Raw genomic sequence first — 25,325 nt, 5'->3', positions numbered from 1 at the left:
GAGACTAATCGGGGGTAGGATGTTTACGAGGATGTTCCTCTCCTACCACTTACTCGACTCAAGACCTTGAGGTCCGGTCTCGCTTGTCTAAAGGATGGGGGAAAGAGTTAGGAGAAAGGATCGTTAATCGTTAGATTCTTTCACCTGCCAGGATCTGACACCAATCTATCAATTTATCGCGGATAGATACGCGGATGGATGGGAAATTATCACGAGCGATCTCGTCGAGGACTTCGGGTTCAGTATGGAGTGGAAAATGTCGGAAGAAACGCACACCAATCCAAGTTCGTTAACAAAATACCCGTTTATTCTGTACATTTATACATGGTTAATAATTGGAATACAAATTCCTCTCGGGGTTCAATCCGTATAGTTCATAAGTAGCGGCAAAGTATAAAATAGTCGCGACCCTACCCGCGAGGTTCGAATATTCGAGAGAGAGCTTACACATCATCGCGTGTAGGATAAATACCTCTGATTAGGTTGTTATAACGTTGATCCGAGGTTCGTCCTTCCAAGTTCAAAGTTCAAATCAGTCCAAAGTTCGAAGTCGAAGTTCAAAGTCTATTAAAGACGGTGGAGACGAGATGCAGGTAAATCCACACACACGATCTTCTTTGACCAATGATGGGCGAAGTGACAAACTTATGACACAACAGTTAACTCATCTTCTACAGGGAAGTATTGTGGTGGGAAAGGAGTTTTTATGAGCGATTTTTATGAGAAAATTTGTTGGTTGTTTTTCCCTTTTTGTGTTAACCCTAACTTTAAAAAAATCGGTTTGATTTTGAAACAAAACGGTAAATGAATGAATAAAAATGAATATAACTATTCGAATCTTAAATCCGGGCCCTCACACTATTTTCAAGGGGAAGTTGATACATTTCACCTCTTCATGAAATCGTATCAACTTCCTAACACGTTTCTCGTACGATTCCTCGGTCACTAATTTCTCACGATCAGAAAGTATTGTCTAAACATTGCTGATTGGGCAACCTCGGCTAAGAATACGACAGTTTTGGACGTTAAATCAGTCGTCGTCGCCCGTTCCTCAATCCAAAGCGACTTATGTCCTGCAGAGAGAGAAGCGTCCTCATCCGTTTACAGATCTCTTAAGACGTGTATTTCATAGAGAGCTGGAATCGTCGCCGCATAGACTTTAAGAGTTGCCGTTTGTCCTTTTATATTGAGTGTGTCTTCCTTGTTCTTGTACTGTACAGCTCTTCAAGAAAATTTACGGCGAAGCGCCAACAAAGAATTTTTTATGCTTCTGACACAATATAGTGCTATAAATTAAGACACTTGGCGGATTTTCTCATCTTTATTTAGTTGATGAGAAAATCCGCCAAGTGTCTTAATTTATAGCACTATATTGTGTCAGAAGCATAAACAAATAGCAAAGCACGGTTTCATATCATCAAAAAAAGAATTTTTTATCGAATATTCTACTTTATCAAGTATTAAGTTACTATCTGAACCGTTTATATTAGATTACATCAACGTTGGATTCACAATTTGAAATTTAGAGGTATAGTGACTGCCTATAAATTGTAAACGCTCTCTCAGAGGTAAACCGCGTGTAAATGCTAATATAAACGTGATTTTCTCCCTAATGTAATAAATTCATATCGTTAACAAACATCGTAAGTGTATCTAATCGTGATAAGCGACTTCTTCCAATTAGTGGCGTAGCGTAGTGGGGGCGGCAAAATTTCACAATAAATAATAATAATATCTTGTAAAAATTTGAACCATTCTAATGTATATTTGCGTCGCGCCTACGATAGTGCTGTCGTCCGGACAGTCCGGGAATCGGCTCACCGTCCGGGTGAACTAGTAATTTCATCCGAGGATATCCTGCGCAACTGTTGCCTTTTTTTTTGCTTGTACGATTATTTCGTATTCACATACACCACCAATATCCAATAGAGCTATTTTAAACAGGTCGCTGCATTAGCACGGAATTTTTCATTGCTTGTTCTGTGACAAAACTGAATTTTAGTCTTTTAAATTGAGGTACCTAACTAAAGGGGGGCGAAATTTTCCTCCGCCACGGGCGGCTCACACCCACTCTACGCCACTGTTTCCAACCGAATCTTGTCATTCCATCTCTATCCTCCTACCCATAGTCTCGCATACGAGGCCGCTTATTCTATTCCGAGGAAAACTGTATGGCGTCAGAATACCCTGATATAATCATTAATGGGTACATTCCAGTATGCATCAGTCTCAGCCACAACCGATGCTCGGTGAATGGTTTAACAAGCTTTTACTGGAACGTCTGGCAAGCGAACAAGATGGCGGAAGAAAACAGTGCTATACTGGCATTTGCAAACAATTATTTTGTCAAAATAACATTGGATTAATATAATACAGATGAATAGTAAAAATGATGATGATAATGAAATATTTTAATTTAGGAATTTAATTTAATTCTTTAATTAATTTGTAGAGAGAAGTTCTTTAATTTAATAAATGAACCTCTCTCTACAAAAAGACAACGTATCAAGCGTAGTCTTCTACTTACAACTAGCGCAACAGCATAAATGTTTCAATTAGATATATTAAAAACTTTTTAAATCATCATCAAATAATCTTTTATTTAATTACAATGTATAGGATTAAATAATATTACATGCTAACCGTCTTATTTAATGTTTATGATAATTTTATAAAGTCACTAAATATAACCATGGATGCGGCCACATTGCTTCATCGGAGTTTACCATATCCCAATGAGTGCTGATATTCACTGATGAGTTTTTCGGTTGCTGAACCGGTGAACTCATCAGTGAATATCGGAACACGTTTTTGTACATCGCGGTTCACCGATGCGCCGTTTGATGCACACTGGAATGTACTAAATGTCAGTAACCTCACAACTGGTATCAGAAAAGTTATTCTGATCGCCACAAGTTGTAATAAAAAAGCAACAGAGATAATGAACACTTACGAAATCACAAGGAGGGTTTTAAAAAATTCAACAATGAGTTGCTTAATTTTCCAGGTAACATTTAAAACTGGCTGTAATGCCATCTGTTAATATATGTTTTACTTTAACATTTTCTTATACTTTTAATGAGCAATTTTTTATTGTGACATTATCACAATGCCAGGCTGCAATTTTTAATCATATTTTAAATTAACTTCAGTTAAAATATATGCTTTCCACCTAGCGGAGTACCCAGGATCTGAACTAGATGGGGCAACTCATATTAGTTTCGAGGAAGTGGGGATGGAGAGAGAGATTTCACGACAGGTAACTCTAGTCTAGTCACAATATTCATTATTCAAACTAATACTAAATTGATACATCTGTGCCGTGTGTCTGTGTCAATTACTACACTTTAATTTTTCTTCTAGTAGGGAGGAGCAGTAGAAGAAAAATTAAAGTGTACCTCTCCCTGTCCCTCGCTAGGTACGCCCTTGTCTCCACCTCAAATTAGTAATGGCTTACCCCTGTAGATCATACTTTTTCTTTAAATATAGTCGTGCCTGTCATCTATCTAACACCTTGCATCGAAAGTTCGTATATAACGCGACTTCCTGCCCCTATGGTTTCCATATCTGGTCTCGGATTTCATTTGCCTAATTTCGTTCTCGAGACTAAAGAAAGACGGGCGAACGAATGGGCATACAGACGACAGTGGGTTTTATAAGTCTGCAATTTTTTTCAAATTGCAGCTCAATTATTATAAAATGGCAAAAAGCTTGATTTTGAGGGTAGAGATGAGTTTTATGAAATACTAGCTGTTACCCGCGACTTCGTCCGCGGAGGTTTTGCAAGCAAACCCCATTTACATTTAATATTTCAATAACCATAGTAATTGTTATATAACACCTATCGCTGAAGAGAATTGACGAGAATCAAACGAACTATTTTCAATTTGATCAATTTTCTGGAAAGTTTACAATCGTTCTATAATCGAACCAATATGCAATAACAAATTCGAATTTAAAACGGTCCGAACATTTTAAAAATCGAAATAGATAAAAATATTTATAACAATGTCTGAAATGTTATCAATTTAATACACCTAAGTACTCAATGAAGACTAAACGTAGTTTAAAACAAAAACTCACATCTAAAATAGTACAGTAGAAGCCGTTCTTCCAGTTAATCCTCTCCCTCTCCCCCCGCGGGGGAATTTAGAAAAATCCCTTCTTAGTGTCCACTCTCATGGCGTACCCTACTAAAACGCATATAAAAAGAAAAAATCGCATCTAAAATAGTACAGTAGAAGCCGTTCTTCCGGTGAAGTCTTAAGCTTCTCCCTCTCCCCTCGCGGGGGAATTTTGAAAAATCCCTTCTTAGTGTGCGTTTTCATGACGTACCCTAACTGTGTACCAAATTTCACCTCTAGGTTCAGCCGTTTGCTCTGGGCGATGATGAATCACCCAGTCAGTCAGTCATTCAGTCAGTCAGGACAAGTAATTTTATATATTTAGATTGTAAATGCTAACAACTGGTAAAATCTTCATGAAGTTCGAGCCTACTTGAGATACGACACACGATCCCCTCTATCGCCCACCCCGTCTACTTTTAACAATCAAAATTTAACAGCATCAATCCCCCTAATACACAAACACCCTTCAAAATTTCAGAAATTTTCGACAAAAGCACAGGAGTTATTAAGCTTGAACAGATGAATAAAATCGTGCCTCAACACAAACACACTAACATCCATACATACAAAAATTATGCCCGAAATTTTTTGCATTTCTTGAAGTTTCAAGGTACGCTGAGTCCAAAATAATCTTGGGGAGGGGTCATGTTTTTTTCTATCGCCATACTTTCCTTCTGTTGTACAGTACATAACAGAGTCGGGAAAGTAAAAATAATCACAGCAATAGTATAAAGTTTACGGCCAAGTGTTTTGGTTAAAAATGATTGGTTGTCGTAAGCGATAATTTGTCGTCATAGTAGTAGTAGGAACCATATAAACGCATATGAATATGAGGCGGAACGAGAGCCGTTATTGCCGTGCTGCTAAATATAACTTTGTTCTTTATATACAGAGTGATTAGTGAATGATAAAACATGCAAATACGACTAAAACCTGTAAAATTTTTATCTGCATTAATATAACTGAACTATGCTGCAGCAATTTTAATTATTTAATGTACAATAATTGATTAATGAACTGCCATCAACATCAACACTGCATACAGTAATTCTATTAAATCTGTAATTTGCACAGATGGCGGTTCAGATTTAGTTATTGTCATTAATAATATTACTCTTTTTTCCATGGGAATATTAAAAGGGATTACATTAGTTGTATATGGCAACACGACACGTAAAGAGAAGTGCCTCTCGGAAGAAATTTCAATGGGAAACTGACCCCTATTTAGATGTTACAAACGTGAAGAAAACTCGGAAAATTCTGCGTTGTCAGTCTGTCGGCGATGCGCAAACTGAAGAAAAATGACAAATGTTCAGTGGTTTTTCCACTCATACACAGGTAGGCAACTCTAAAAGGCTTTGAATCCTGTTCATTGTGGGTTGGACCGTACCCACAATGGTACGTATTGTCCAACCCACAATGGTGAGGGACTAGGTTCAACGTATTTAAGATAGATCTTTCATGAAAAATTCTTGGAGAGTTGCTCGCCCGGATTCGATCCCAACTCCTCCAGAGAAGTGGGCCAAGACCTTTACTGCCATGACCATCACCCTTTAATCATTATTACACAGGGACAGATTCAAAAATTAAAAAACAAAATAAATAATAAAACCAAAAATTAATCATTAAAATTTCTATCTTCTTCAATTAACGCGTAACAAAGAAACTCAACAATTGACCTTTCATTGTCTGGCTCTTTTATTGTGAAGACTACGTTTTCAATTGATTAAAAGATGTTTTTTGATTCTTTCGATTATCAACCCTTGCCTCAACCTTTGGAGTAAGAGATTTTTCACATTTTATTGTTATTTATGTAAATAAGAAATTTATTCGAAAAATTAATGGCTTTAAAAAGAAATTGCTCGGTGCAAATGATAGTTAATTTAATTTGATTTAAAGATTTCGACTCTTCGATTTTCTGAATGTACTTTTTAACCAAACTTTTTTGTGTTTTGCTGTATTCTATAATCATTTTGGTGTTGAAATGAAAGGTTGGATTTGCATATGAGTTCAACAGCTTAGAGTTTAAGGTCTCGTGCTAAGTAAATACATCTTAGGGCTTTTTTACATTTACTGTTACTTAGAAAAGTAAACAGAATACGTTTTTAACTCTATGAACCTAATTTAATAGACTTATTTGTCATCTGTAGTCTTTTCGGTTCACTACACATAATAGACAAATTTATTGATCTATTGTCATAAATTAATAAATTAGTAGTTAATAGATATAATTTATAAGTTGTTAAATTTTATTACATCTTGTTTTATAATAAGATGCTTATTGAAGATTTAAGCTTAATTTGTAAAATTTCTTTTCCTCACTCAAATTAATGAAATTTCACGAGGCCCTTAAGCGATGCTTTGTTTAGCATACAGTTTGATAAGAAATTTTGTTACACACTAAAAGTCTTTAAAGTGTAATAATTTCTTTAAAAGTTTACATAAATATTTATTGGCAAATTTTTGATTTTAAAATTAGAAGAAAAGTTTCGGAATTTAACATTTATTGTGTTATATAAATTTTCTCTTTCCATATTCAGGGCGAAATCGATGGACGTGCGGGATTCGTGAATCCAAACAATTTGGATCATTTTAAATTTCGAGGCAAGAAAGACGGCCTATTGGAGCAGGATGATCCCTCACAAAGTGGATTTGGAAAATCCATATTGGAAAATCATATTAATCCTGCTTATAAACAGGCGTTGAAGAAGATTCGGCCATATTACCAGATTTCGTGCGATCGCTTTAACAGGTAAGTTATATTACTGTTTATATGTAATACAGTTATATCATGTTGATACGTGCTTCTTGTCCTTAATTATTTATATTATACTTTTGTGGGGAAAGATGCGGGTAACAGCTAGTTTTAAGATATATACATATCTATCTTAAAATAAATATTTCATATCATTAAAATCGTGTTTACTAGTATTAATCGGTAATTAAAACTTTAAAAAATGCAATCTGCAAATTCTTGTAGGCTGAAAGCTGCATACTTGTGAAGGGATGCTCTTCATAATTTATTTTTTCATTAAAAATTCAAGCATATAAAAAGTTACGTACCTGTGAAAGGGATGCACTACAAGATTTCTTTGTTAAAAATACATGTACAGAAGGTAAGTTCTCGCTTGACAGAGTAGTTGCAGACAATTACAGAACTATCAAATTTGTCGAGATAAATAGCGCTCTATCTCCACGTTGCGATAACGTTTACGATAAGAAACGAAATAACCCCGTAAACAATCGAAAATGATTCATTTTAATTGGTTTATATAGTAACGACCTTGATTTATTTATCGATCTGACGTTTGCACAATTGTCTGAATAATCAATTAGATCGGTCTTGTGGTCTTCGAGTCGCCAATGTCACAATTTTGAAACATAGAACTTCTTCTCTGTAAATAATTGTTTGCATACATATCTCGAATCAATTTGCAATTTATATTAAATTGCGCAAGAAACAATATTGCAACAATACTGTAAAATAAATGATTTAAAATTAATTTTGAAGCGGTTAAAAATAAATGTGATATATAAGTCTACATTTCGCGATAAGAAGTTGATAAATTTTTTTAAATTATATAAAAATTTCTATGAAAATTTTAAAATAATTTGAATTTTTTCGAATAATTTTCTTTAGGATCGAATGCTATATCGAGAAGAAACGAAAACTGTTTGCAATAAATTGCTATGGGGATCTTGGACCCAACTGAAACTCCCTTCGGATTCACACGAGTGTTTTACGAGTTATAGATCTTCAGATCTCTAGAGAACTTGATATGAATCTAAAAAGAAGAAAAAAAATGCATATCAGTTACAGAAAGTAACAACATTATTATACAATTTAATAATTTTATATTGATATAACATTTCTTGTTGATAAAACTGTACAAATTTCAGATAAGAATTGCCACTTTGCGAGACTCTAAAAACTGAAATTTTAAAAAGTGTATGATATTATGCACTGTTAATTATAATTTTCCATTATTATGACATTTAATTAGGATTTTCCGTTATTTTAAACATTTCACCACAATTTGCATATAGAACTGTTGCAAAAAAGTTTGAGAAACTCAAATCTCAAGAGAGGTTTCAGGGAACTTCACAAAATAGAAATTGGTCTTGAATATAATAAAAGAATTGGCCTTATTTTTATACTATACATACTTTTTGCCATTTATTTAGATTACTATTTCTATTATTGCACGTTCAAATGATCAAAAATTAGTTACAAGTTGATACAGTTGGAGCACTGGAAGATCTTTTATGGCACTCCATTCTCAAACTATTCACGTTTCATTTCACACTTAACTAGTTTAAGTATAGTAAATCGTAATTAAACTAGATAGATATGCTGTATAATGTATGATATGGGAGTAATTTATTTTGTTTCTGTTACATAAAATATTTTCTACGTAGGGCTCAATTCGTAGAAATTTTCATTAGTTAATAACTCAATTAAATGAAAAGTACACGTTATATTTTCGAACTTCGGACTAAATAGCGTTTGTTGATCTGTAGCAAGTGTGTAAGAGCATCGATAAGATTCATTTCGAAAACGATATTGCTGATATACAAGCCTACTATATCACTGTACATGACGCCATCATAAAAGATAGACTATAAAGGGACAATTTTCAAAAGTACTCAGGGTAATAATTATTGATAGAATATAGGTTCTGCGTAGTTCTAACTACTCGGTTTATTGCATAGAAAGTTTATTTAATCAACATACGACTCGTTTTGCGTAAATGAATGCTATCTTAACGACTTGACGTGAGACGATTCTTTATTACAGGAAATTAGCACATTTAGTAACAGGATCTAGCAATTATAAAATCACTCATAAAACTAAACAGAAGTTTATAGATAATAAAGATTCTTTTACTTAACCATTGAGTAGATTTTTAAATATATAACAGTGTCTACACGTGTATTTCTGATAATGATAATGATACTTAACATGCTGCCATCTCTCGATAATTTTTCTCGTTTTTTAACAAAAACATTAATTAAATTTTAGCTTCTATACATTTTATTATAATTTGAGAGAATTAAAAGCTCTTATTAATTGATAAGTTATTAAAAAATATCAAGATTATGTAACGTTATAATGATATAAAAGTACATATTTTTGACCTAGATGAGGTTTAAATATCGCTGATTGATCAACTTTTTTTATTTTTATTCTCCGTGCTTGCCACTTCAACTTGGATATAAAAACTAACGATATCTTTATGTACATATTAGGCTACTATAAACCTTAATTACACTAGCGCAAATGCTTGGATGCCTATTGTGGAAAGAATGCAGTTATATGATATATTTAAAAACATAAATTATTGAATATTAAGTAGAACATACAATAAAATAACAACAAATAAATAAATGAAATATTCTAATTATATTGAAACTATGTTATTATTATTTTTTTTTATTTTTTTTATTTTTTCTTACTACACGAGATTAATGGTAATTATTTACAGCGTGAGATTAGCCTCCTCTCTTAAATTAGATTTATATAATTAAAATCTTTATACTTAAATTTATTTTGTTAATTTTTTTTGCTTTTAATTAATTACTTAGTTCTAAATTCAAAACATTATTATTATTATTTTGGATAAACATTTCTTGATTGTGGGAAGATTGAAAGACTGACTAACCTGACCTAACAAAGTGTTGGATCAGAAGGAAGATGAAGATAATGATATATTATATTTCTAAATTTACATTTTAAGATTTAGGAAATTTAACTTTTTTTAAACCATCGTCTTTAAATTATAATGATAGTTTTTCTATTTCACGTTATATAACTGGTATTTAAAATTCAGATTTAGTAGTAATTTCCCTTTAAAAATATAAGAAGATGCTAGAAAACGATAAAGAAAACAATTTTAAAAAGTTTTANTTGTAATTATTTTAATTATTTTTATTTCCAAACTGATTTTAACCAGTTCTATAGTAAGGTAACATTCCAATAGACAATATGCAAAGGTTTTTTTTCAGTTTACAGCAGTATTTATTACACAAAATTTAAGTAAAGCTTAACATGCCGATCTTGCCCCGGTCTCCCCTATATTTATCAATTAAAATATCCAATAACCAAACTTAAAATGTTGCGAATAAGTCTTGCATGATTATTGTATATAGTCGACAGACAGAACGGCAAATTTTATATAACAAATTTGACCTTACATATTATGACTGATATAAATTCTGAATGTGTGAAATGCCAATTTAAGTACCATAAATATTTGTTGAACGGTTTGATATAACGTTAAATACTAGGCATTGCATCGCTAGTAAATCGATTTGGCAATAATAAGTTAAAAATGCATCTGAAAATATACCAGTAATTCGATTATTTTTTACTGATAAACTCGGTTAAAATAGATTGACATGTAATGATTTTTTAAGCCAGATATTTATTTGTGTGTATTTTCACGTACAGTATATCATTCACGTATCTTTTTATACTTTCAAGTACAGTATCACATTTTTATGTGTGTATTAAAGAGTAAGCATCAAAGGTTTTTATTTAAACCGTAAAAATAGTTAACGTCATTTATCTTTTAAATTATTACTTTACAGCAATTATTAAAGCATCATATTATAGCACAATGCTGGACAGCAGAGGACCCATCATTAAGACAGTTGGGATACGTGCTTTCTCCTTTTTCTTTTACCTTGATTTTTGCTAATCTCAAAGGATCTCCAAATATCATTAGCAACAAACAACACAGAATTGATGACTTTTAGCCTATTCTGCAAATATAAAAGAAACTAATAAACGATTTTGTACATTGTCTCATGCAACTGTTTTTATGTAGTTATTTGTTCATATGTTGAGCAAAACTACATACGTGTCTTAAAGTCCTAGTTAGTTCCTAGTGCAACCAGAACCACCTTGTAGGAGTGCTGATACGATATTGAATTATATAGAGTTTGAAGCTTTTTGCATAATGTCTGTACGATTGCCCTTTTACTTTCCTGGCTGTTATACATAACAGAGGGAAAGTATGGCAATCGGTCAAAAAATAACCTCCTAAGTAATTATTATTTTTTTGGATTCAGGACACCTTGAAACGTCTAGAAATGCAAAAAATCTGGTTTCTTTTCTGTATGGATGGATGATAATGTGTTTATGTGTATGGAGACACAATTTTGTTCACTCTGTTTGAAGCTTCATAACTCCTGTGTTTTTTGTCGAAAATTTCTGAAATTTTGCAAGGTGGTTTCTTTATTAGGAGGATTTGTGCTTATAAATTTTGGTGATTAAAGGTCGAGGGGTGAGGAGATAAACGGGATCGTGTGCATCGCCAGTAGGATCAGACTTAATGACGATTTTACTCGTTACTAGCTTTTACAATATTTCATAAAACCCATATCTGCCCTCAAAATTAAGTTTTTTGCCATTTTATAATAGTTAAAAATATAAAAAGTTTTTAAANCGGGGAAGCAAAGCGAATTTCATCTTATTAGTGACGTCGTACGCTGCGAATATTTCGGTTCAGGAAATTACACTGACGATTAAAAAGTTAATCTTTTTCTCTAGATAAACCATTTCCAACAGCATGAACGGCAAATTTCTTGTAGTAAAGAGGGGGAATTCATGATTGCAGCAACGAAGACAGCATATGAGGCCTATAAACTGAAATAAGCTTTGACTGAAATCTTCCGTTTTGAATTTTTATTTTCCAGATTTTTATTATATATAACAAAGAGGAAAGTATGGCCATCGGTCAGAAAATGACCCCTAATATTTTTACATTTTCGGACTCAAGGCACATTAAAATGTCAAGAAATGAAAAAACTTCAGAGGTTTTTTTTCTGTATGTATAGATGTTAGTGTGGGTGTGAGTGTGTGACATGATTTTCCTCATCCTGTTTGAAGATTTAATAACTCCTGTGCTTTTTGTCGAAAATTTCTGAAATTTTGCAGGGAGGTTTGCGTATCAGGAGGAGTGATGCTGTTAAATTTTTCTGCTTAAACTAGATAAAGGGGAATCATGCGTCCTATCTCGAATAGATTCAGACTAAACGACGATTTTACTCGTTATTAGCATTTAAAATTTTTTTATAAAACCCATCCATAACCTCAAAATTAAACTCAAGATTTTTTTCCATTTTGTAATAATTAAAAATATAAAAAGTTTTTAAAATAATATACGATAAGAGATGGCGCCACTAGATGTTGCCGGAAAAGTTAAGTAACTCGTCGCTGAATTTTTTTAGCTTGTGCCCTTTATATGATCTGTGGTCGTCACTGCTGGACAGTTTGGAAATTCATTTTTTACCCGTAATGCCTAGAACAAAATTGCAATTTTCGTTTAGCAACATTTTAATTGACAAATGAAATACATTTATTTAAACATGAGCACTTGGCACTAACCATTGCACTGGCTACTTTTTAATCTCGGCAACTAAAATAATTAAAGCATACTTTACTTTTTGGTAATGAAACTTTGATTTTCAAAATAAAAGAAAGAGGATTTATAGGTATAAAAATGATTCTTTTATACCGACAGAGCGATAAAAGCCAAAAAATTGAATAAAAGTCTAATACTCTCTGTCTTTATTAAGCAATACTTTATATTAAGCAAGAGATAAATTCTTCCTTAGTAGAATATCGCGCGACTTCGTCGTATCGCTATAGAATAAAAGCGGAGCCGAAAGGAAAGAAGTGATCCCTGCACTTGTTAGGCACAGAAGGCTACGGGCGACACGATTCTTGCACTGACCATGTACGGAGAGACGATGCAAGAAGAAAGCAATCTATGGCCATTGCTTTGTTTTTGTGTTTTGCTCGTTCTTCGCGCCTGTTTTCCGTTATGTGCACTTAATAGTGTTTTTGTTTTTTATCCCTAGGCCTAAATTCCGTTATGTGTGATCGCTGCATCAAAAAGCATGGACATTATTACTGTAATACCTTTGTATATCGAAAACGAAGTCATGACTCCAATTTCTACTTTCCTGTATCTGTTATTTAGATAACAGAGAGAAAGTATGGCAATCGGTCAAAGAACGACCGCCCATGATTTTTACATATTTAGACTTAGGGGACCTTGAAACGTCGAGAAATGCAAAAACATTCAGGGTTTTTTTTCCTGTATGTATGAATGTTAATGTGAGTGTTTGTATGTGGCACGATTTTGTTCACCCTGTTTGAAGTTTAATAACTCCTGTGTTTTCGAAAATTTCTGAAATTTTGCAGGAAAATTTGTGTATTAAAAGATTCATGCTATTAAATTTTGGTGGTTTAAGGTCGAAGGAGTGGGGAAATAAAGAGTGATCGTGTGTCATGTCTCGAGTAGAGTAGGACATAACGACAATTTTCCTTGTTATTAGCATTTACAATTTTTTATAAAACCTATCCCTACCCTCAAAATTAAGGTTTTTGCCATTTTACAATAATTAAAAATGTAAACAGTTTCTTTTAATGAAATATTGTAACAGATAGCGCCACCACAATTTTAAACGTTGCCGGAAAAATTAAGCGATTCGTTTTTGATTTTTCACATTAAAAAGACCCACATTGCATTTCTGGATCCGTCGTCTTAATTAATGGAAAATGGCAAAGTTTTATCAAATGGATAACAACAACATGGCAAAGTTTTATCAAAATCGATCCATTGAATTTAGAGAACGAATTCTATTCTATAAAGTCCATACAAGACATGCCAGCGATCGTGAAACATCGCACGACATCGCTCTGTCTCGCGTACTCGTAAAACGACCTTATATCTCGAAAGCGAAGTCACGAACCCCATTTTTTATTGCATTTTTGGATTCCGCATCGCAATTAATGGAAAATGGCAAAGTTTAATCAAAACTTATCGAACGGATTTTGAGAACGAACACAATTTTGTAAGCCTCATAGAAGAAGCCCCGCTTCAAATATATTATACAGTATGTATATTTATAAAGCTGAAATCTGCGTAAGTCGGAAAGTGTTTTGTCTGTGATCGAAGTTTAAAGCAACCGCACGAAGACTAAATATGATTTTTTGTAAATACCTCGGCAAGGTAAATGTTGTGACGAAGACGGAATTTTGAAATTCCATCTATCTATCTATGGGTTCAGATATTCAAGATCAAATTTCTCCATATAAATCTATGGGCCGAAAGATAAGAGCTATGCTACTCTACGCTTACGGAGCTGTTTCGTTTTCCTAGAAAATACCTAGTATACTTTTGATTATATAAATTTATCAAATAAATATTAGGCTACAGTTTAAAATATATTTCTCGGTAATTAAAATTCATTACGTTTGAATTTTTCTGCTTGAAAGCTCCATCAATGTTTTGCATTTTAATATGTTAAAGTAACTTACTTTTAGTCGCTGTAAAAATATACAGTACTTTATTGTTATATCATTAGTAACATATAATTTTTTTTTTAAATTATATTCTAATTTCATTCTTTCAATTTAAAAGTTTACAACTATTTTTTTCTAAATTCATTATACAGATATTTCAAATAAAAATAAAACAACTCTAAGTTTATTAAGTTTTTTTTTAAATATTGTTTCATTTTCAGATGTTTATAAAAGTTCTGAATGTAAAAGCTTTTGTATTAAAAATAAATAAAATAATGTTTAAAAAGCAAATATTTTATTTGTATTTTTTGATTTGCTTGTTTATTTTTATCATTTTAATATGAAAAGGTTATGCAATATATATTTTATTCTGAAAAGGATTAAATATATATTGCGTTTCCAATTATTATTTTTACTTAAATATTCAATTCTGTAAAGAAAAGTTTTAAAGGCGTATTTTTATTTAAATAATTCTTATATAAGTTGTTTTTTCATTACTGTATTTTACGTATATATTCCAAATGCTTTACTTTTTTAATTTTATCTCTTTTATTTATTTATTTAGATGTTAAAAATATTTTATTTAACCAATTTTATTTTAAAAATGTATTTTATGAGTAAGCTACAATTAATTGAGGCGGAGCGTCAGTGAAGCTCTTTTGTGTGGCTTATAGAATTGTGTCCATTAATTTAACAACAACAAATCAATTAATACTGATATACATACAAGTTTTTTTGGAAAAAAGCTTGTATGTATATATTAGTGTTAACTCTACATTTTTTAGTTGTATGCATTTATAAAGAGGCAAGAATTTCATGTCTTTGTATGTTTTATACAATGTGTTGAATAAGAAGGAGCCCATAGAAGACGGGCAAGAGCCCGAAACACACATCGGGCACCTAAACATCAAAATAAAGATGGATGTAAAGTAAAGCCTAGTGTTATCGAAGGCGCTTCATAGTGCAGTACGGATAAATACTATTATATTTTTTTAATTGAATTATTATTACGTAAAACGTTCAGACTAACACTGAAAACGGCAATTATCTTTAAAGATAAGTATACACAATGATCCAAACAGTTGTATATTAATAAAAGCTCGGCGGGAATATATATTAAGTATCGTTTATTTATTCCCGCGAGAAACACACTAATCGGTTCTTTCACTTATATCTTTTTTATTATCACTGCAATAGGCTCTTTTAATTCTTTAATATTTTGTCGGTAAATAAATAAATATATATTTTATAAATTATTTGTTTTAATTATTTTTTATGTTAACTTTTTCATTTTATCAAGTGAATTTATTACAAAGTGTGCCATCAATACACGTTCAAAATGGCTTCAGGAGAAGAAACGGATTGAAATTCAAATAAATTATTAAAGAGTCCATCTATTTCAAGTATGTGTTAATGTGTGATTTTACAAATTAAAATGGTTTGAGATATATCTATTTTAAACGTATGTTTTCTTAATTGAACTTAATTATATTTTTTAATTCCATTTTTAGTTACAATTTAAATCAAACTGAATTATAATTTACAACACTTTTAGTTCTACAGGCTAATTATGTATAATAATTGCACTAAAATTATTAAATAGAATATTACAAATGTTATTTGTAATATTCTATTTTGGATATTATGGAATATTATGGAGTTTCATAGTCGTTGACCCACACGTCTACCATTACTCATACCCAAGCATTGTGCAATGTGCCTTGTTTGGGCAAACAACATCGGCAGTGGACCATAGAGGACAGGTCAGATGATTCCCATTTTCAGCTGTTTCGAACGGATAACAGGATACTATATATATATATGTGAAGGAGATCGCAAGAAGTGATGGATCCTTCGTGTAAGCAGAATTATTACAGGATAGTGATGCTTCTGTGATGGTATGGGGTGTATTTTTCTAAACTCACTCGAACCACTATTAAAAGTAAAATCTGCCTTGGCAGTTCCCGTTACAAGAACATCGTTACTGTCCATCTCCACCTCTTTACGGAATCTGTTCTAATTTTTCCTCGTAAAGCTCAGTTGTTAAATACGAAAACTTCACATCGTTCACGGGTAACATAAGACCGGTTCAAGGAGCATTCCAATGAATTCTTAATGTTTCTTTTGTTCCCATGCTTACCGGATTTGAACCCACTCGAGCACATTTGGAACACTGTGCAGACCATTCTCAGTGGCTTGGCGTCACTTCTAAACAGCACGGTAGAATTATGGATTGCCATTTCAAAGTGCCTTGATAAGTAAACCCAGATACTGTTTCCAGAATTTGTCGACTCTCGCCACGTCGTTTAGTCACTGTTACTAGGTCAAAAGGAAGATCTGCGCATTGTCAGCAGTGTTGTCTAATAATTCTATTTAAAATTTGGCATTTATATGAGCAGGAAAAACAGGAAAATCTTTAAGTATGAAAATATAAATTTGTAATTTTCACTTAAATGAGAAAATATAAAAAATAAGTTTATCACTTTTTTTCCTTGACCATTTTAAATAGTCCATATGAACTGAATAAAATACAAGACCATTTGTCATTTTTTTCTTTGTAGATTAAGTTTTTCAAAGCAATATATTACCAATTATTTATAAATTATTTAAAAATTTATTTATTGTAGCCTTATTTTACAAAATATCAGTAAAATGAGAATGTTAAAATATAAGAAAGAAAATAAGAGCTTCACAAGACGTTTTTATGTCTTACTGCGTTTGTAGAAATCAGTAACTCTGGAATTATCAATAATTGTTCATTATCATAACTATAGGAGTGCTATACAATTTCTTAATAAAGTTGCATCTATAAAATAGATGCAACTTTATTAAGAAACTGTATAGCATCCATGTTGCTGATAGATAGTATTGAAGATAAGTTATAACTGATTTGATACATTGATTAAATTCAATAAAACATATTATTATGTCTGTCAGACATCTCTCCAAGTATTCTAAAAACAAGCTTAATGGAATTACTATTGACTGCTCTAATTAAGATAGGCCTAATAATCTAATTTTAATTAAAAAATTTTACTCAATAGTGTTGAAGGTGATTTCAACAAATCGCTTTGTTTGCTTGTTTAGAAATGTTTCTCCTTTTCCTTTCGATATATTTTTGGTTAATTTTATATAGTCGATAAACGCTCATAAATCTGTTACAACTAATAAAAATTTTGCAATTTTTAGGTTGTCTATTTTCTAAGTTTGAACTCGAAAGATTATAAAAATAAAACTGTGTTTTAATATTTTTCATAATAGTTATATGAGAAAAAAGGTGTCTATTAATTCTTATTAAAGTTAATTTTAATTAAATGAGCAATTTCAAGTATAAAAACTTTTGAAAAAGATGTTGATTCACGAACTGTAACATAAAAATCCAGCAACGAATTGTTTAACATTCCCGGCAATATTTGATGAAGCCATCTGTTATCGTATTTTATTAAAAAAATCTTTCTATATTTTTAACTATTATAAAATGGTATAGACATAATTTTGAGAGATGGGTTTTATAAAAAATTATAAATGCTAATAACAAGTAAAATCGTCATTAAGTCCGACTTTACTGGAGATACTCACGACCCCTTTATCTCCTCATCCCCTCTACCTTTAATCTTCAAAATTTAACAGCATCAATCCTCCTAATAAACAAATCACTTTGCAAAATTTTAGAAATTTTTGACAAAAGCACAGGAGTTATTACGTTTCAAAGAGGGTGAACAAAATCGTACCCCCCCACACACACACACAAGCACACTAACATTCGTACATACCGCAAAAAATCCAAATTTTTTGCATTTCTCGTCATTTCAAGGTGTTTTGAATCCAAAAAATATAACTCTTGGGTGGTCATTTTTTGACCGATCGCCATACTTTCCTTCTGTTATATATAACAGCTGAGAAAGTAAAAATGTATCACTCTACTAAATGTATTGAAAATGATTGTGTTCACGAATATCTTCACTTGCATGCTGTTTCATGCTTTTGCTCACACATGTTGGCTATTTCGATGCCTTCGTATATTCTAGTTATTTTTCTGGCTATTATGTATAGCAGAGAGAAAGGGAGCGATAACTTTTTTTTTACCAGACTTGTGTTATTTTTACCTTAAAGGAGATGGATTAATTCATTTTCCGTTATTTCTAATGGGAAAAAGTGCTTTGGACTTCGAACGATTCGGAGTTGAGTTGAGTTGCTTTGGACTTTGAACGATTCGGAGTTCGAACGATCGTAGTTGAGAAATATCTGTTGCGATATAGTACATAGTTGCATTTAACGCTTCTTTTCTCTGATTAACTACGAGTTTGGCTTGTGTCTTAGTTAAAAGGAGTCAGGCATCGGAAACTATTGACAAACTATTTCTCTTCAGGTCAGGTATGTTTTATTTATACCTAACACAAGTATGTTCTGTACTTGCTATTGTGTTAATAAAATATAGTACCTTCAATCATAAGTCTTACTGTTTATTGTATAGGAACCTCTATATCTCGAAACTTGTCTATCTCGAATTTTTTCTAGTTCCTGTGAGATTCTAGATAGATAGGTTCAACTGTATATCCATATGAAATGCTTTGTACAGTACATTTGAATATCGGTAGAAGAAACAACAGCTGTCGTTGGACGGTATATCACTAACGCAATAATTGGAAGCCCAAAGGACTAGAAGCCATCCAACGAATTTAAATAAATCAGCAATGCTATGCTACTGAGTTTAATCGAAATTGCTTGAAAAAGTATAGCAAAGTTGTCAAATAAAAGTAAAATGAAAACTTTAAAAAAAAATTTTATAATGGAGTTCAGATTGAAATAATTTAAAAACATGGCAATATAAAGAAATATAAACTTATATTTTTTTCAAATTTTCTGAATTGCTATCGAACATCCTCAAGTAATCTCTTAGTGAATTGTGTGTATCATAAGTTTTATAGCATTTCCAGCTGTCTACTACGAAAATTCACCAGAAAATATCTTGTTAAAATATTGTATTTTTTTATTTTATCATCGCTATATATACAAATTTTTAAAAATATAATTTTAACTATATAATAATATATTTACTTACGAACTAAATTTATTATAAAACAATTTTATTAAAAGAGAGTTCATTCAACGGAGACTTTCAGGAACCAGTTAGTACGTAAAACAGGAAATCTACCACACATGTAATTGATCATAATCTTATGATTAATATAATTAATAATGAATAAATATTAAATTTTGTATCCTCTTCCATATACGAAATATGAAACTTTTATTATTTCTGTAAACAAAATTTTTAGTTTATATTTTCATTTCAATTTTTATAAAAGTGGATCACATTTCATATGTAAAAGAATATATTTTTTTTAATTGAAATATAATGTCATTACGCTGTTACATTACGAAATAAACAATAAGAATGAATAAAATATAATGAAAATAAAGGTCTCTAAGATGAAGTACTTCAAATAAAATAATCAATTTTAAAGTAGTTTTAAGATCAATTAAATTAACAATTATCTTATACTCATTTATCTGTGAAAGAACAGTTTAATTAAAAACAATATTGCTTTAAAGTATATTTTCTTTTTCACTCTCCTGCTTATTCTAAAAGCATTATTAATTTTCTCCCTTTTTTAAACGTGTGCTAACCTCTCTGCCAGATTATTCATTCTTTTTAATAAACATATCCATAATGAATATTCAGTAATTTTTTATTCAATTTGAATTTAGTCGAAATGCATTTTAATCTATTCATTTAAATCGTATATATTTTAGTACATTATATGAGTAATTCTAAATTCCAAAATGAACCTCCTTGTTAAATTATTTAAATGCAAATAATATGGAAATAAATTATGATTAATTTTCGTATTGTAAAGTTTAAGTTGAAATAAACAAACTATAACTTATGATTTACTCATTGTGTCACACCATTTTGGTTAGCATTGGATAGAAAATATTATCATAATAACTTCTTAACAATTTTAGAGTAAATCATTTCAATATTGATGTGAAAATTGTTCATTTATTAATTATTGTTAGTTTATCTTTACGATTTAATAAAATGAATTCATAAATTCGGCAACGTTGATCTATGGGGTTAGATTTTTGACAAAGTATTAAAAATTAATTAATAAGAATTAAAGGATTTGTTTTTTCGTAAGTTTTGTTGAAACATATTTCCATTTTTATGTATAAAACTTAACAAAATCTTTGGGATGAGGACTTTTAAGATTAATTTGATCGGAAAAACATTTTCCAGCGATCTCGAATTCACATCTAACAAGCAAAAAGAATTAAGCTAGAAATGTTCATGAGTGCTTACTCATAAACATTTCTTGCTTTATTCTTTCAAGACAGTTTTTCATAATTCAATTTAAATCTAAAATAATTTTAAATTTTATTTTAAATAAATATAGTTATATTTATTTTAAAAATAATAAAGTAGTAAATTAATTTATATGATTATTCATAAGTGAAAATAAAATTCATTGAAGTGATAATTTAATAATTTCATTTTAATAAATCGCTAATAAATGAACATATTGACTTAATAAATTAACCAGACAAATAATTATAATGAAAGATTTCGTATAATAATCTAAACAGGACACCGAAACTCTTTTCAAAGTTAATTAATATGCTAATGCTAAAAATTGTAAAATGAATGCAAATTAATGTAAAGGAAATAATTAAATCTTGGCTGACATTTGCAATAATAAACCACCACATATTTATTTGTCATAATATTTACAACTTCATCTACTACAATAATTTGAAATTTTCTAGTTACTTGTCATAATCATTTGAACATATAAATAGAATATTAAGCAAACAAACAACATTAAAATGTTCATTGCTTTACTTAACTAAACAATTCGTAAGGAAATAAAACGATAAAAAATATATATATATTTAATGTTCTAATTCGTTAGGAGGTGCCGTCGTGCTAATAGGAACTTCAATTTTCTTCAAAAGAGCTATTTCGTTCAATCGATTGAAGAGTTGAAATGGAGGATCGTAGAATAGAATGTAAAAGTAATTCTTTTCTACAGTCGGATCTTTCCATACCAATCCTGCAAATTTATGTGCTTCGTCCAACCACTGTTCTTCCGTTGGTCTTCCAGTAAAACTCCTAATAAAATGATAAAATATTTCTTAATCCCTTGTCGATTATTTGTGATTATTTTTAAACTAATCGAAATGTATTGAAATTGATAAAAATTTATTATTACAGAGATCTAGCTATCTATCTAATACGGAATTAAAAGATATGTTTATGTTAATTAGGAATATAATTTTCTAAATTTATCATTCTAGCTATGCATTTTCTACATTCTAATATACTGCTGTCCAAGTGAAAAGCAACACCATGTAGATCTCTAGATTGTGCAGGTGTTGCATTTTACTTGGCCAGCTGTGTATTTCAAAAGTTATGAATAAGCAAATTTTAATTTGGGGAAATTAAATTGAGTGTAAATCATCGATAACTGTTAAAATTATATTTTTCTCTTTATTGAGAAATTTAATAAATTAATGACTTTAATATAAAAGATATCAGTTTATTTAAATTTCTGAACAGATTATTTTTAATATAAAAACTGATCGCTAATGTTTAATGCATTTATAATAAATTTCAGGATTTACATAATTATTCTTCTCGAAATTGCAAGGTAGTTTATCTTTAAATTATCTATATTTAGATTTTTAAAGGAAAAAAAACCTTTGTCTTATTACTAAAAAAATCTTATTCTTATTACTATAACTTTTCTTAATTGATAGTATTTATCGCATAAAAACGCTTATAATAAAATACAAATAATACAGAGTGGCTCAAAAGGCAGTTAACCAAGTTGGTGAACTGACTTTTGAGCCAGTTAACCAAGGCTATCATGTATTTAAATGTATTTAAAATAAAAAATTATATATTTATATAATTATTAATTTAATCTAATTATTGTTATTATTATTTACATAATAGAGTCTTATATTTAACTATTCTCAAGTCATCGTATTCAGCAGTATCATTTTATATCCGTAACGATAAAATATTGTGATTCGTTAATTAAAAAAAAAAAAAACATTTTTACATATACGTTGAACACTTTAGAAATGAAGAATCACTCCACGCATTTTAGTGACATAACGTTGTATAAAAGGAAAACACGTTCCCAAATACAGCAACTCAATTCATAAATTTTGTACCAGAATAAAAAAAATTGGTTTTTATTAGTGTTTTAAATTCTTCGGATTAATTGGAAGCGATCATTTTGGATAAATTATAAATTTATATTTCATGTGACAAAGATATAAGCACTATTTCTTTTTATATATAGAAATAAATCAATAACTTTTTAAACATAATTCTAAATTTGACTGTAAGCTGGCTAATAAGACTGGCTGTAAGCTTACGTCTTATATTGTAACACGCAAAACTGCTTATTTTCTGAATCAAAATTCAGATATTGTAAAAGATTATTTAAATATTCAATTAATTAAGAAAGTTACTTCTAATCTAAATTATCTAGCGTTCTTGTGCTATTCTTATTTAAGATGATAAACAACTTACATAATTATTATAAAATGAATGAAATGATTTTCTTTTGTTTGATATTCATCTTTATCTGTATAATAATATAAATTCTTAATGCGTATTAAATTCATTTCAACCCTGACATTTGGTCTAACAACATATTATTTAAAATTGTATTCATCGACTTATGTATTGATAACAACAGCCTATACTTAATCATTGATTCTATTTGTAATACAATAGATGATTTATCATACCTTGTCACATAACGTAGAGGTGGTTCTCGATCAATAAATACTGTTGGATCTAAAGGATAAGGTACATTTTCTTTCATATATCCAGGAATAGGAAAGGACATGGTAAAAGTACTGTAACATGTAGCACCACGGCAAGGTATTATTCTTATTCGTGCAGGAGTAGTAGAATTAATTGCGATACCTAAAATATTTTTATGTTAAATTTATCCTTATGTACTGTACACTTTAAATATTAAAAACATTTTCAACTTACCATCGATGTTGCTTCCTCTATAATATTCTATTAATTTTTTATACATAATTCTCTGAGCTTCGGCTAAAGTAGAACCATCTGCAGTAGTGCTCACCCAAGTCGTACCTGGATATTGACGTTCTTCGTAATCCTTTCATTAAAGTATACGGTTTTTAAATTACCATAAAATATGACGTGTAATATTATCATATATAAATAAATAGTAAATTGAAAAATAAAAGTTATTTTATAATTACCGGTGTTCTAGAAAGAACTTGATATTCTACACACTCAACTCCTCTTCTGGAGCATAATGCATCGCTTCTGAATATCTGTAAAAATGACGTTTTTCAATGGTTACGTAAATATTTATCTGCTTAGTAGTCTGTAAAAGGAAAATTATTATAAAATATCATTTTAACTATTTACCTGGATCAAAAATACGATTAAAACTACCGGAAACATATCTGAAAAATAAAATTTTACTGTGAATTCTATTGGCTAAAACTTATTTTATATACTCTAATAGTGATATTAAGATGATCGTAACTTACCTTTATACATTGTGCTATAAAACGTTATCGTGCAATCCTATATATAGCAGAAGCATTCATTTAAGATGACAAGCCAATTACCTTTCTTTATTTTAAAGCAGGAAGAAGTAATCCCTCCGAGCAACATTTTTCTCTTTGTGATGTGACCGTTACTTGGGTCAAGCCATTTGTCCAGATGAACTTCAGTTTTCTAACAGGACTGCCCTACCTAGATTTACAGAATATCTCAAATTCTTTCTACAAAGTTTTTATTTAAAAAACAATAAAATATATTTTTAACAATAATTAATACGCTATAATTTACCTATATAGATATATTAATGAATTTTAGCTTTAGATTTTGTAATGTCTTTCGAATATCTTATTTATTTTAATGATTTTTAACTTATTTTCACGTACGATTTATATATATAATTTAAAATGTTAATTTTTAATATTTTTATAGTCTATATATTTGGATGTAATATTTTTCGAAATTCTAAACGACGATAATTAATTAAATATTTCTATTAGATGTTTAAATAAAACTAAATCGAGACGGTTTCAAAATTTTTTGTTCGTTCAAAGTTTCTTAAAAACAAATTAAATCTTTATATATTCTTTAATGGCTATTAAAATTTAAATTTATATATGAATCTCGTCTAAAGTATTTTATATTTACAGTTTATAAAATCGAAAACGTCTATAAATATGTTATAGCATTCAGAATAAACTTATTTCATTAGAAATGTAAACTATTAAATATTACAATATAAATATTTCACACAAAATTATTTTAAAACGAATATTTTGATTAGAATATTAAGGAACCAATATTTTATAGCACTTGATCTTATGACCTTGACACTGAGAACTTTTCGAGTAGTTCCCGTTCAGAAAAGAAAACTTGTCGGATGAAGACCAGACAACATATGAAAGTTCAATAACCTGTCGTCCTTTAATATTCAAAAACCATTTCTGAATTTCAACAAAGAAACTCGAATTTATAAATTAAAAAATTAAAAAGAAATTTGAATAGAAAATGTGCGAATAAAATTTATAAAGCGTATTATATCTTCTTCAAAACTTTACCTTATAACGCTTATAATAAGCGTTATAAGGTAATGTTTTGAAGAAGATTATTCTAAAAAATTGTTGATTAATTATCTCAGTCTGTTTTGTATTAAGTTAAATATATTATAAGCAGCATCACACAAACAAGTCTGTGAATTATTTATTACAATAAACAAATATTTATAGACTATGATAACTTGCAGCTTTATTAACTTGGATAATGTATTTTATGATAAGATTAATTAATTGGTCATTAATTTACAATCCTT

At 30.1% G+C, this 25,325-nt stretch overlaps 1 protein-coding gene across 1 annotated transcript; it reads right to left on the bottom strand.

Moving 5' to 3' along the window:
- Window positions 1–21,342: 21,342 nt before the first annotated feature.
- LOC111638554 (heme-binding-like protein At3g10130, chloroplastic) lies at window positions 21,343–24,013 on the bottom strand. The gene is made up of 6 exons (XM_023384281.1): window positions 24,004–24,013; window positions 23,879–23,916; window positions 23,707–23,781; window positions 23,471–23,600; window positions 23,218–23,398; window positions 21,343–21,562 (listed from the first exon to the last, which is right to left on the bottom strand). The coding sequence occupies exons 1-6, from the start codon at window positions 24,011–24,013 to the stop codon at window positions 21,343–21,345; spliced, it is 654 nt and encodes a 217-aa protein (XP_023240049.1).
- Between the last annotated feature and the right edge of the window lie 1,312 nt (window positions 24,014–25,325).

Source organism: Centruroides sculpturatus, unplaced genomic scaffold (genome assembly GCF_000671375.1).
Source record: "Centruroides sculpturatus isolate CEXI.00-Female unplaced genomic scaffold, Cexi_2.0 scaffold856, whole genome shotgun sequence".
Classification (NCBI taxonomy): Eukaryota; Metazoa; Arthropoda; class Arachnida; order Scorpiones; family Buthidae; genus Centruroides; species Centruroides sculpturatus.
This window is presented reverse-complemented; position numbering and strand designations above follow the sequence as displayed.

What these genes read in the sequence shown, in the direction of transcription:
- LOC111638554 (XM_023384281.1), bottom strand. An exon ending in TAGAGGAAGCAACATCGATG is followed by an intron (nt 23,399 to 23,470) that starts GTAAGTTGAAAA and finishes AAAATATTTTAG; the next exon opens with GTATCGCAATTAATTCTACT. An exon ending in CCTCTACGTTATGTGACAAG is followed by an intron (nt 21,563 to 23,217) that starts GTATGATAAATC and finishes TCATTTTATTAG; the next exon opens with GAGTTTTACTGGAAGACCAA.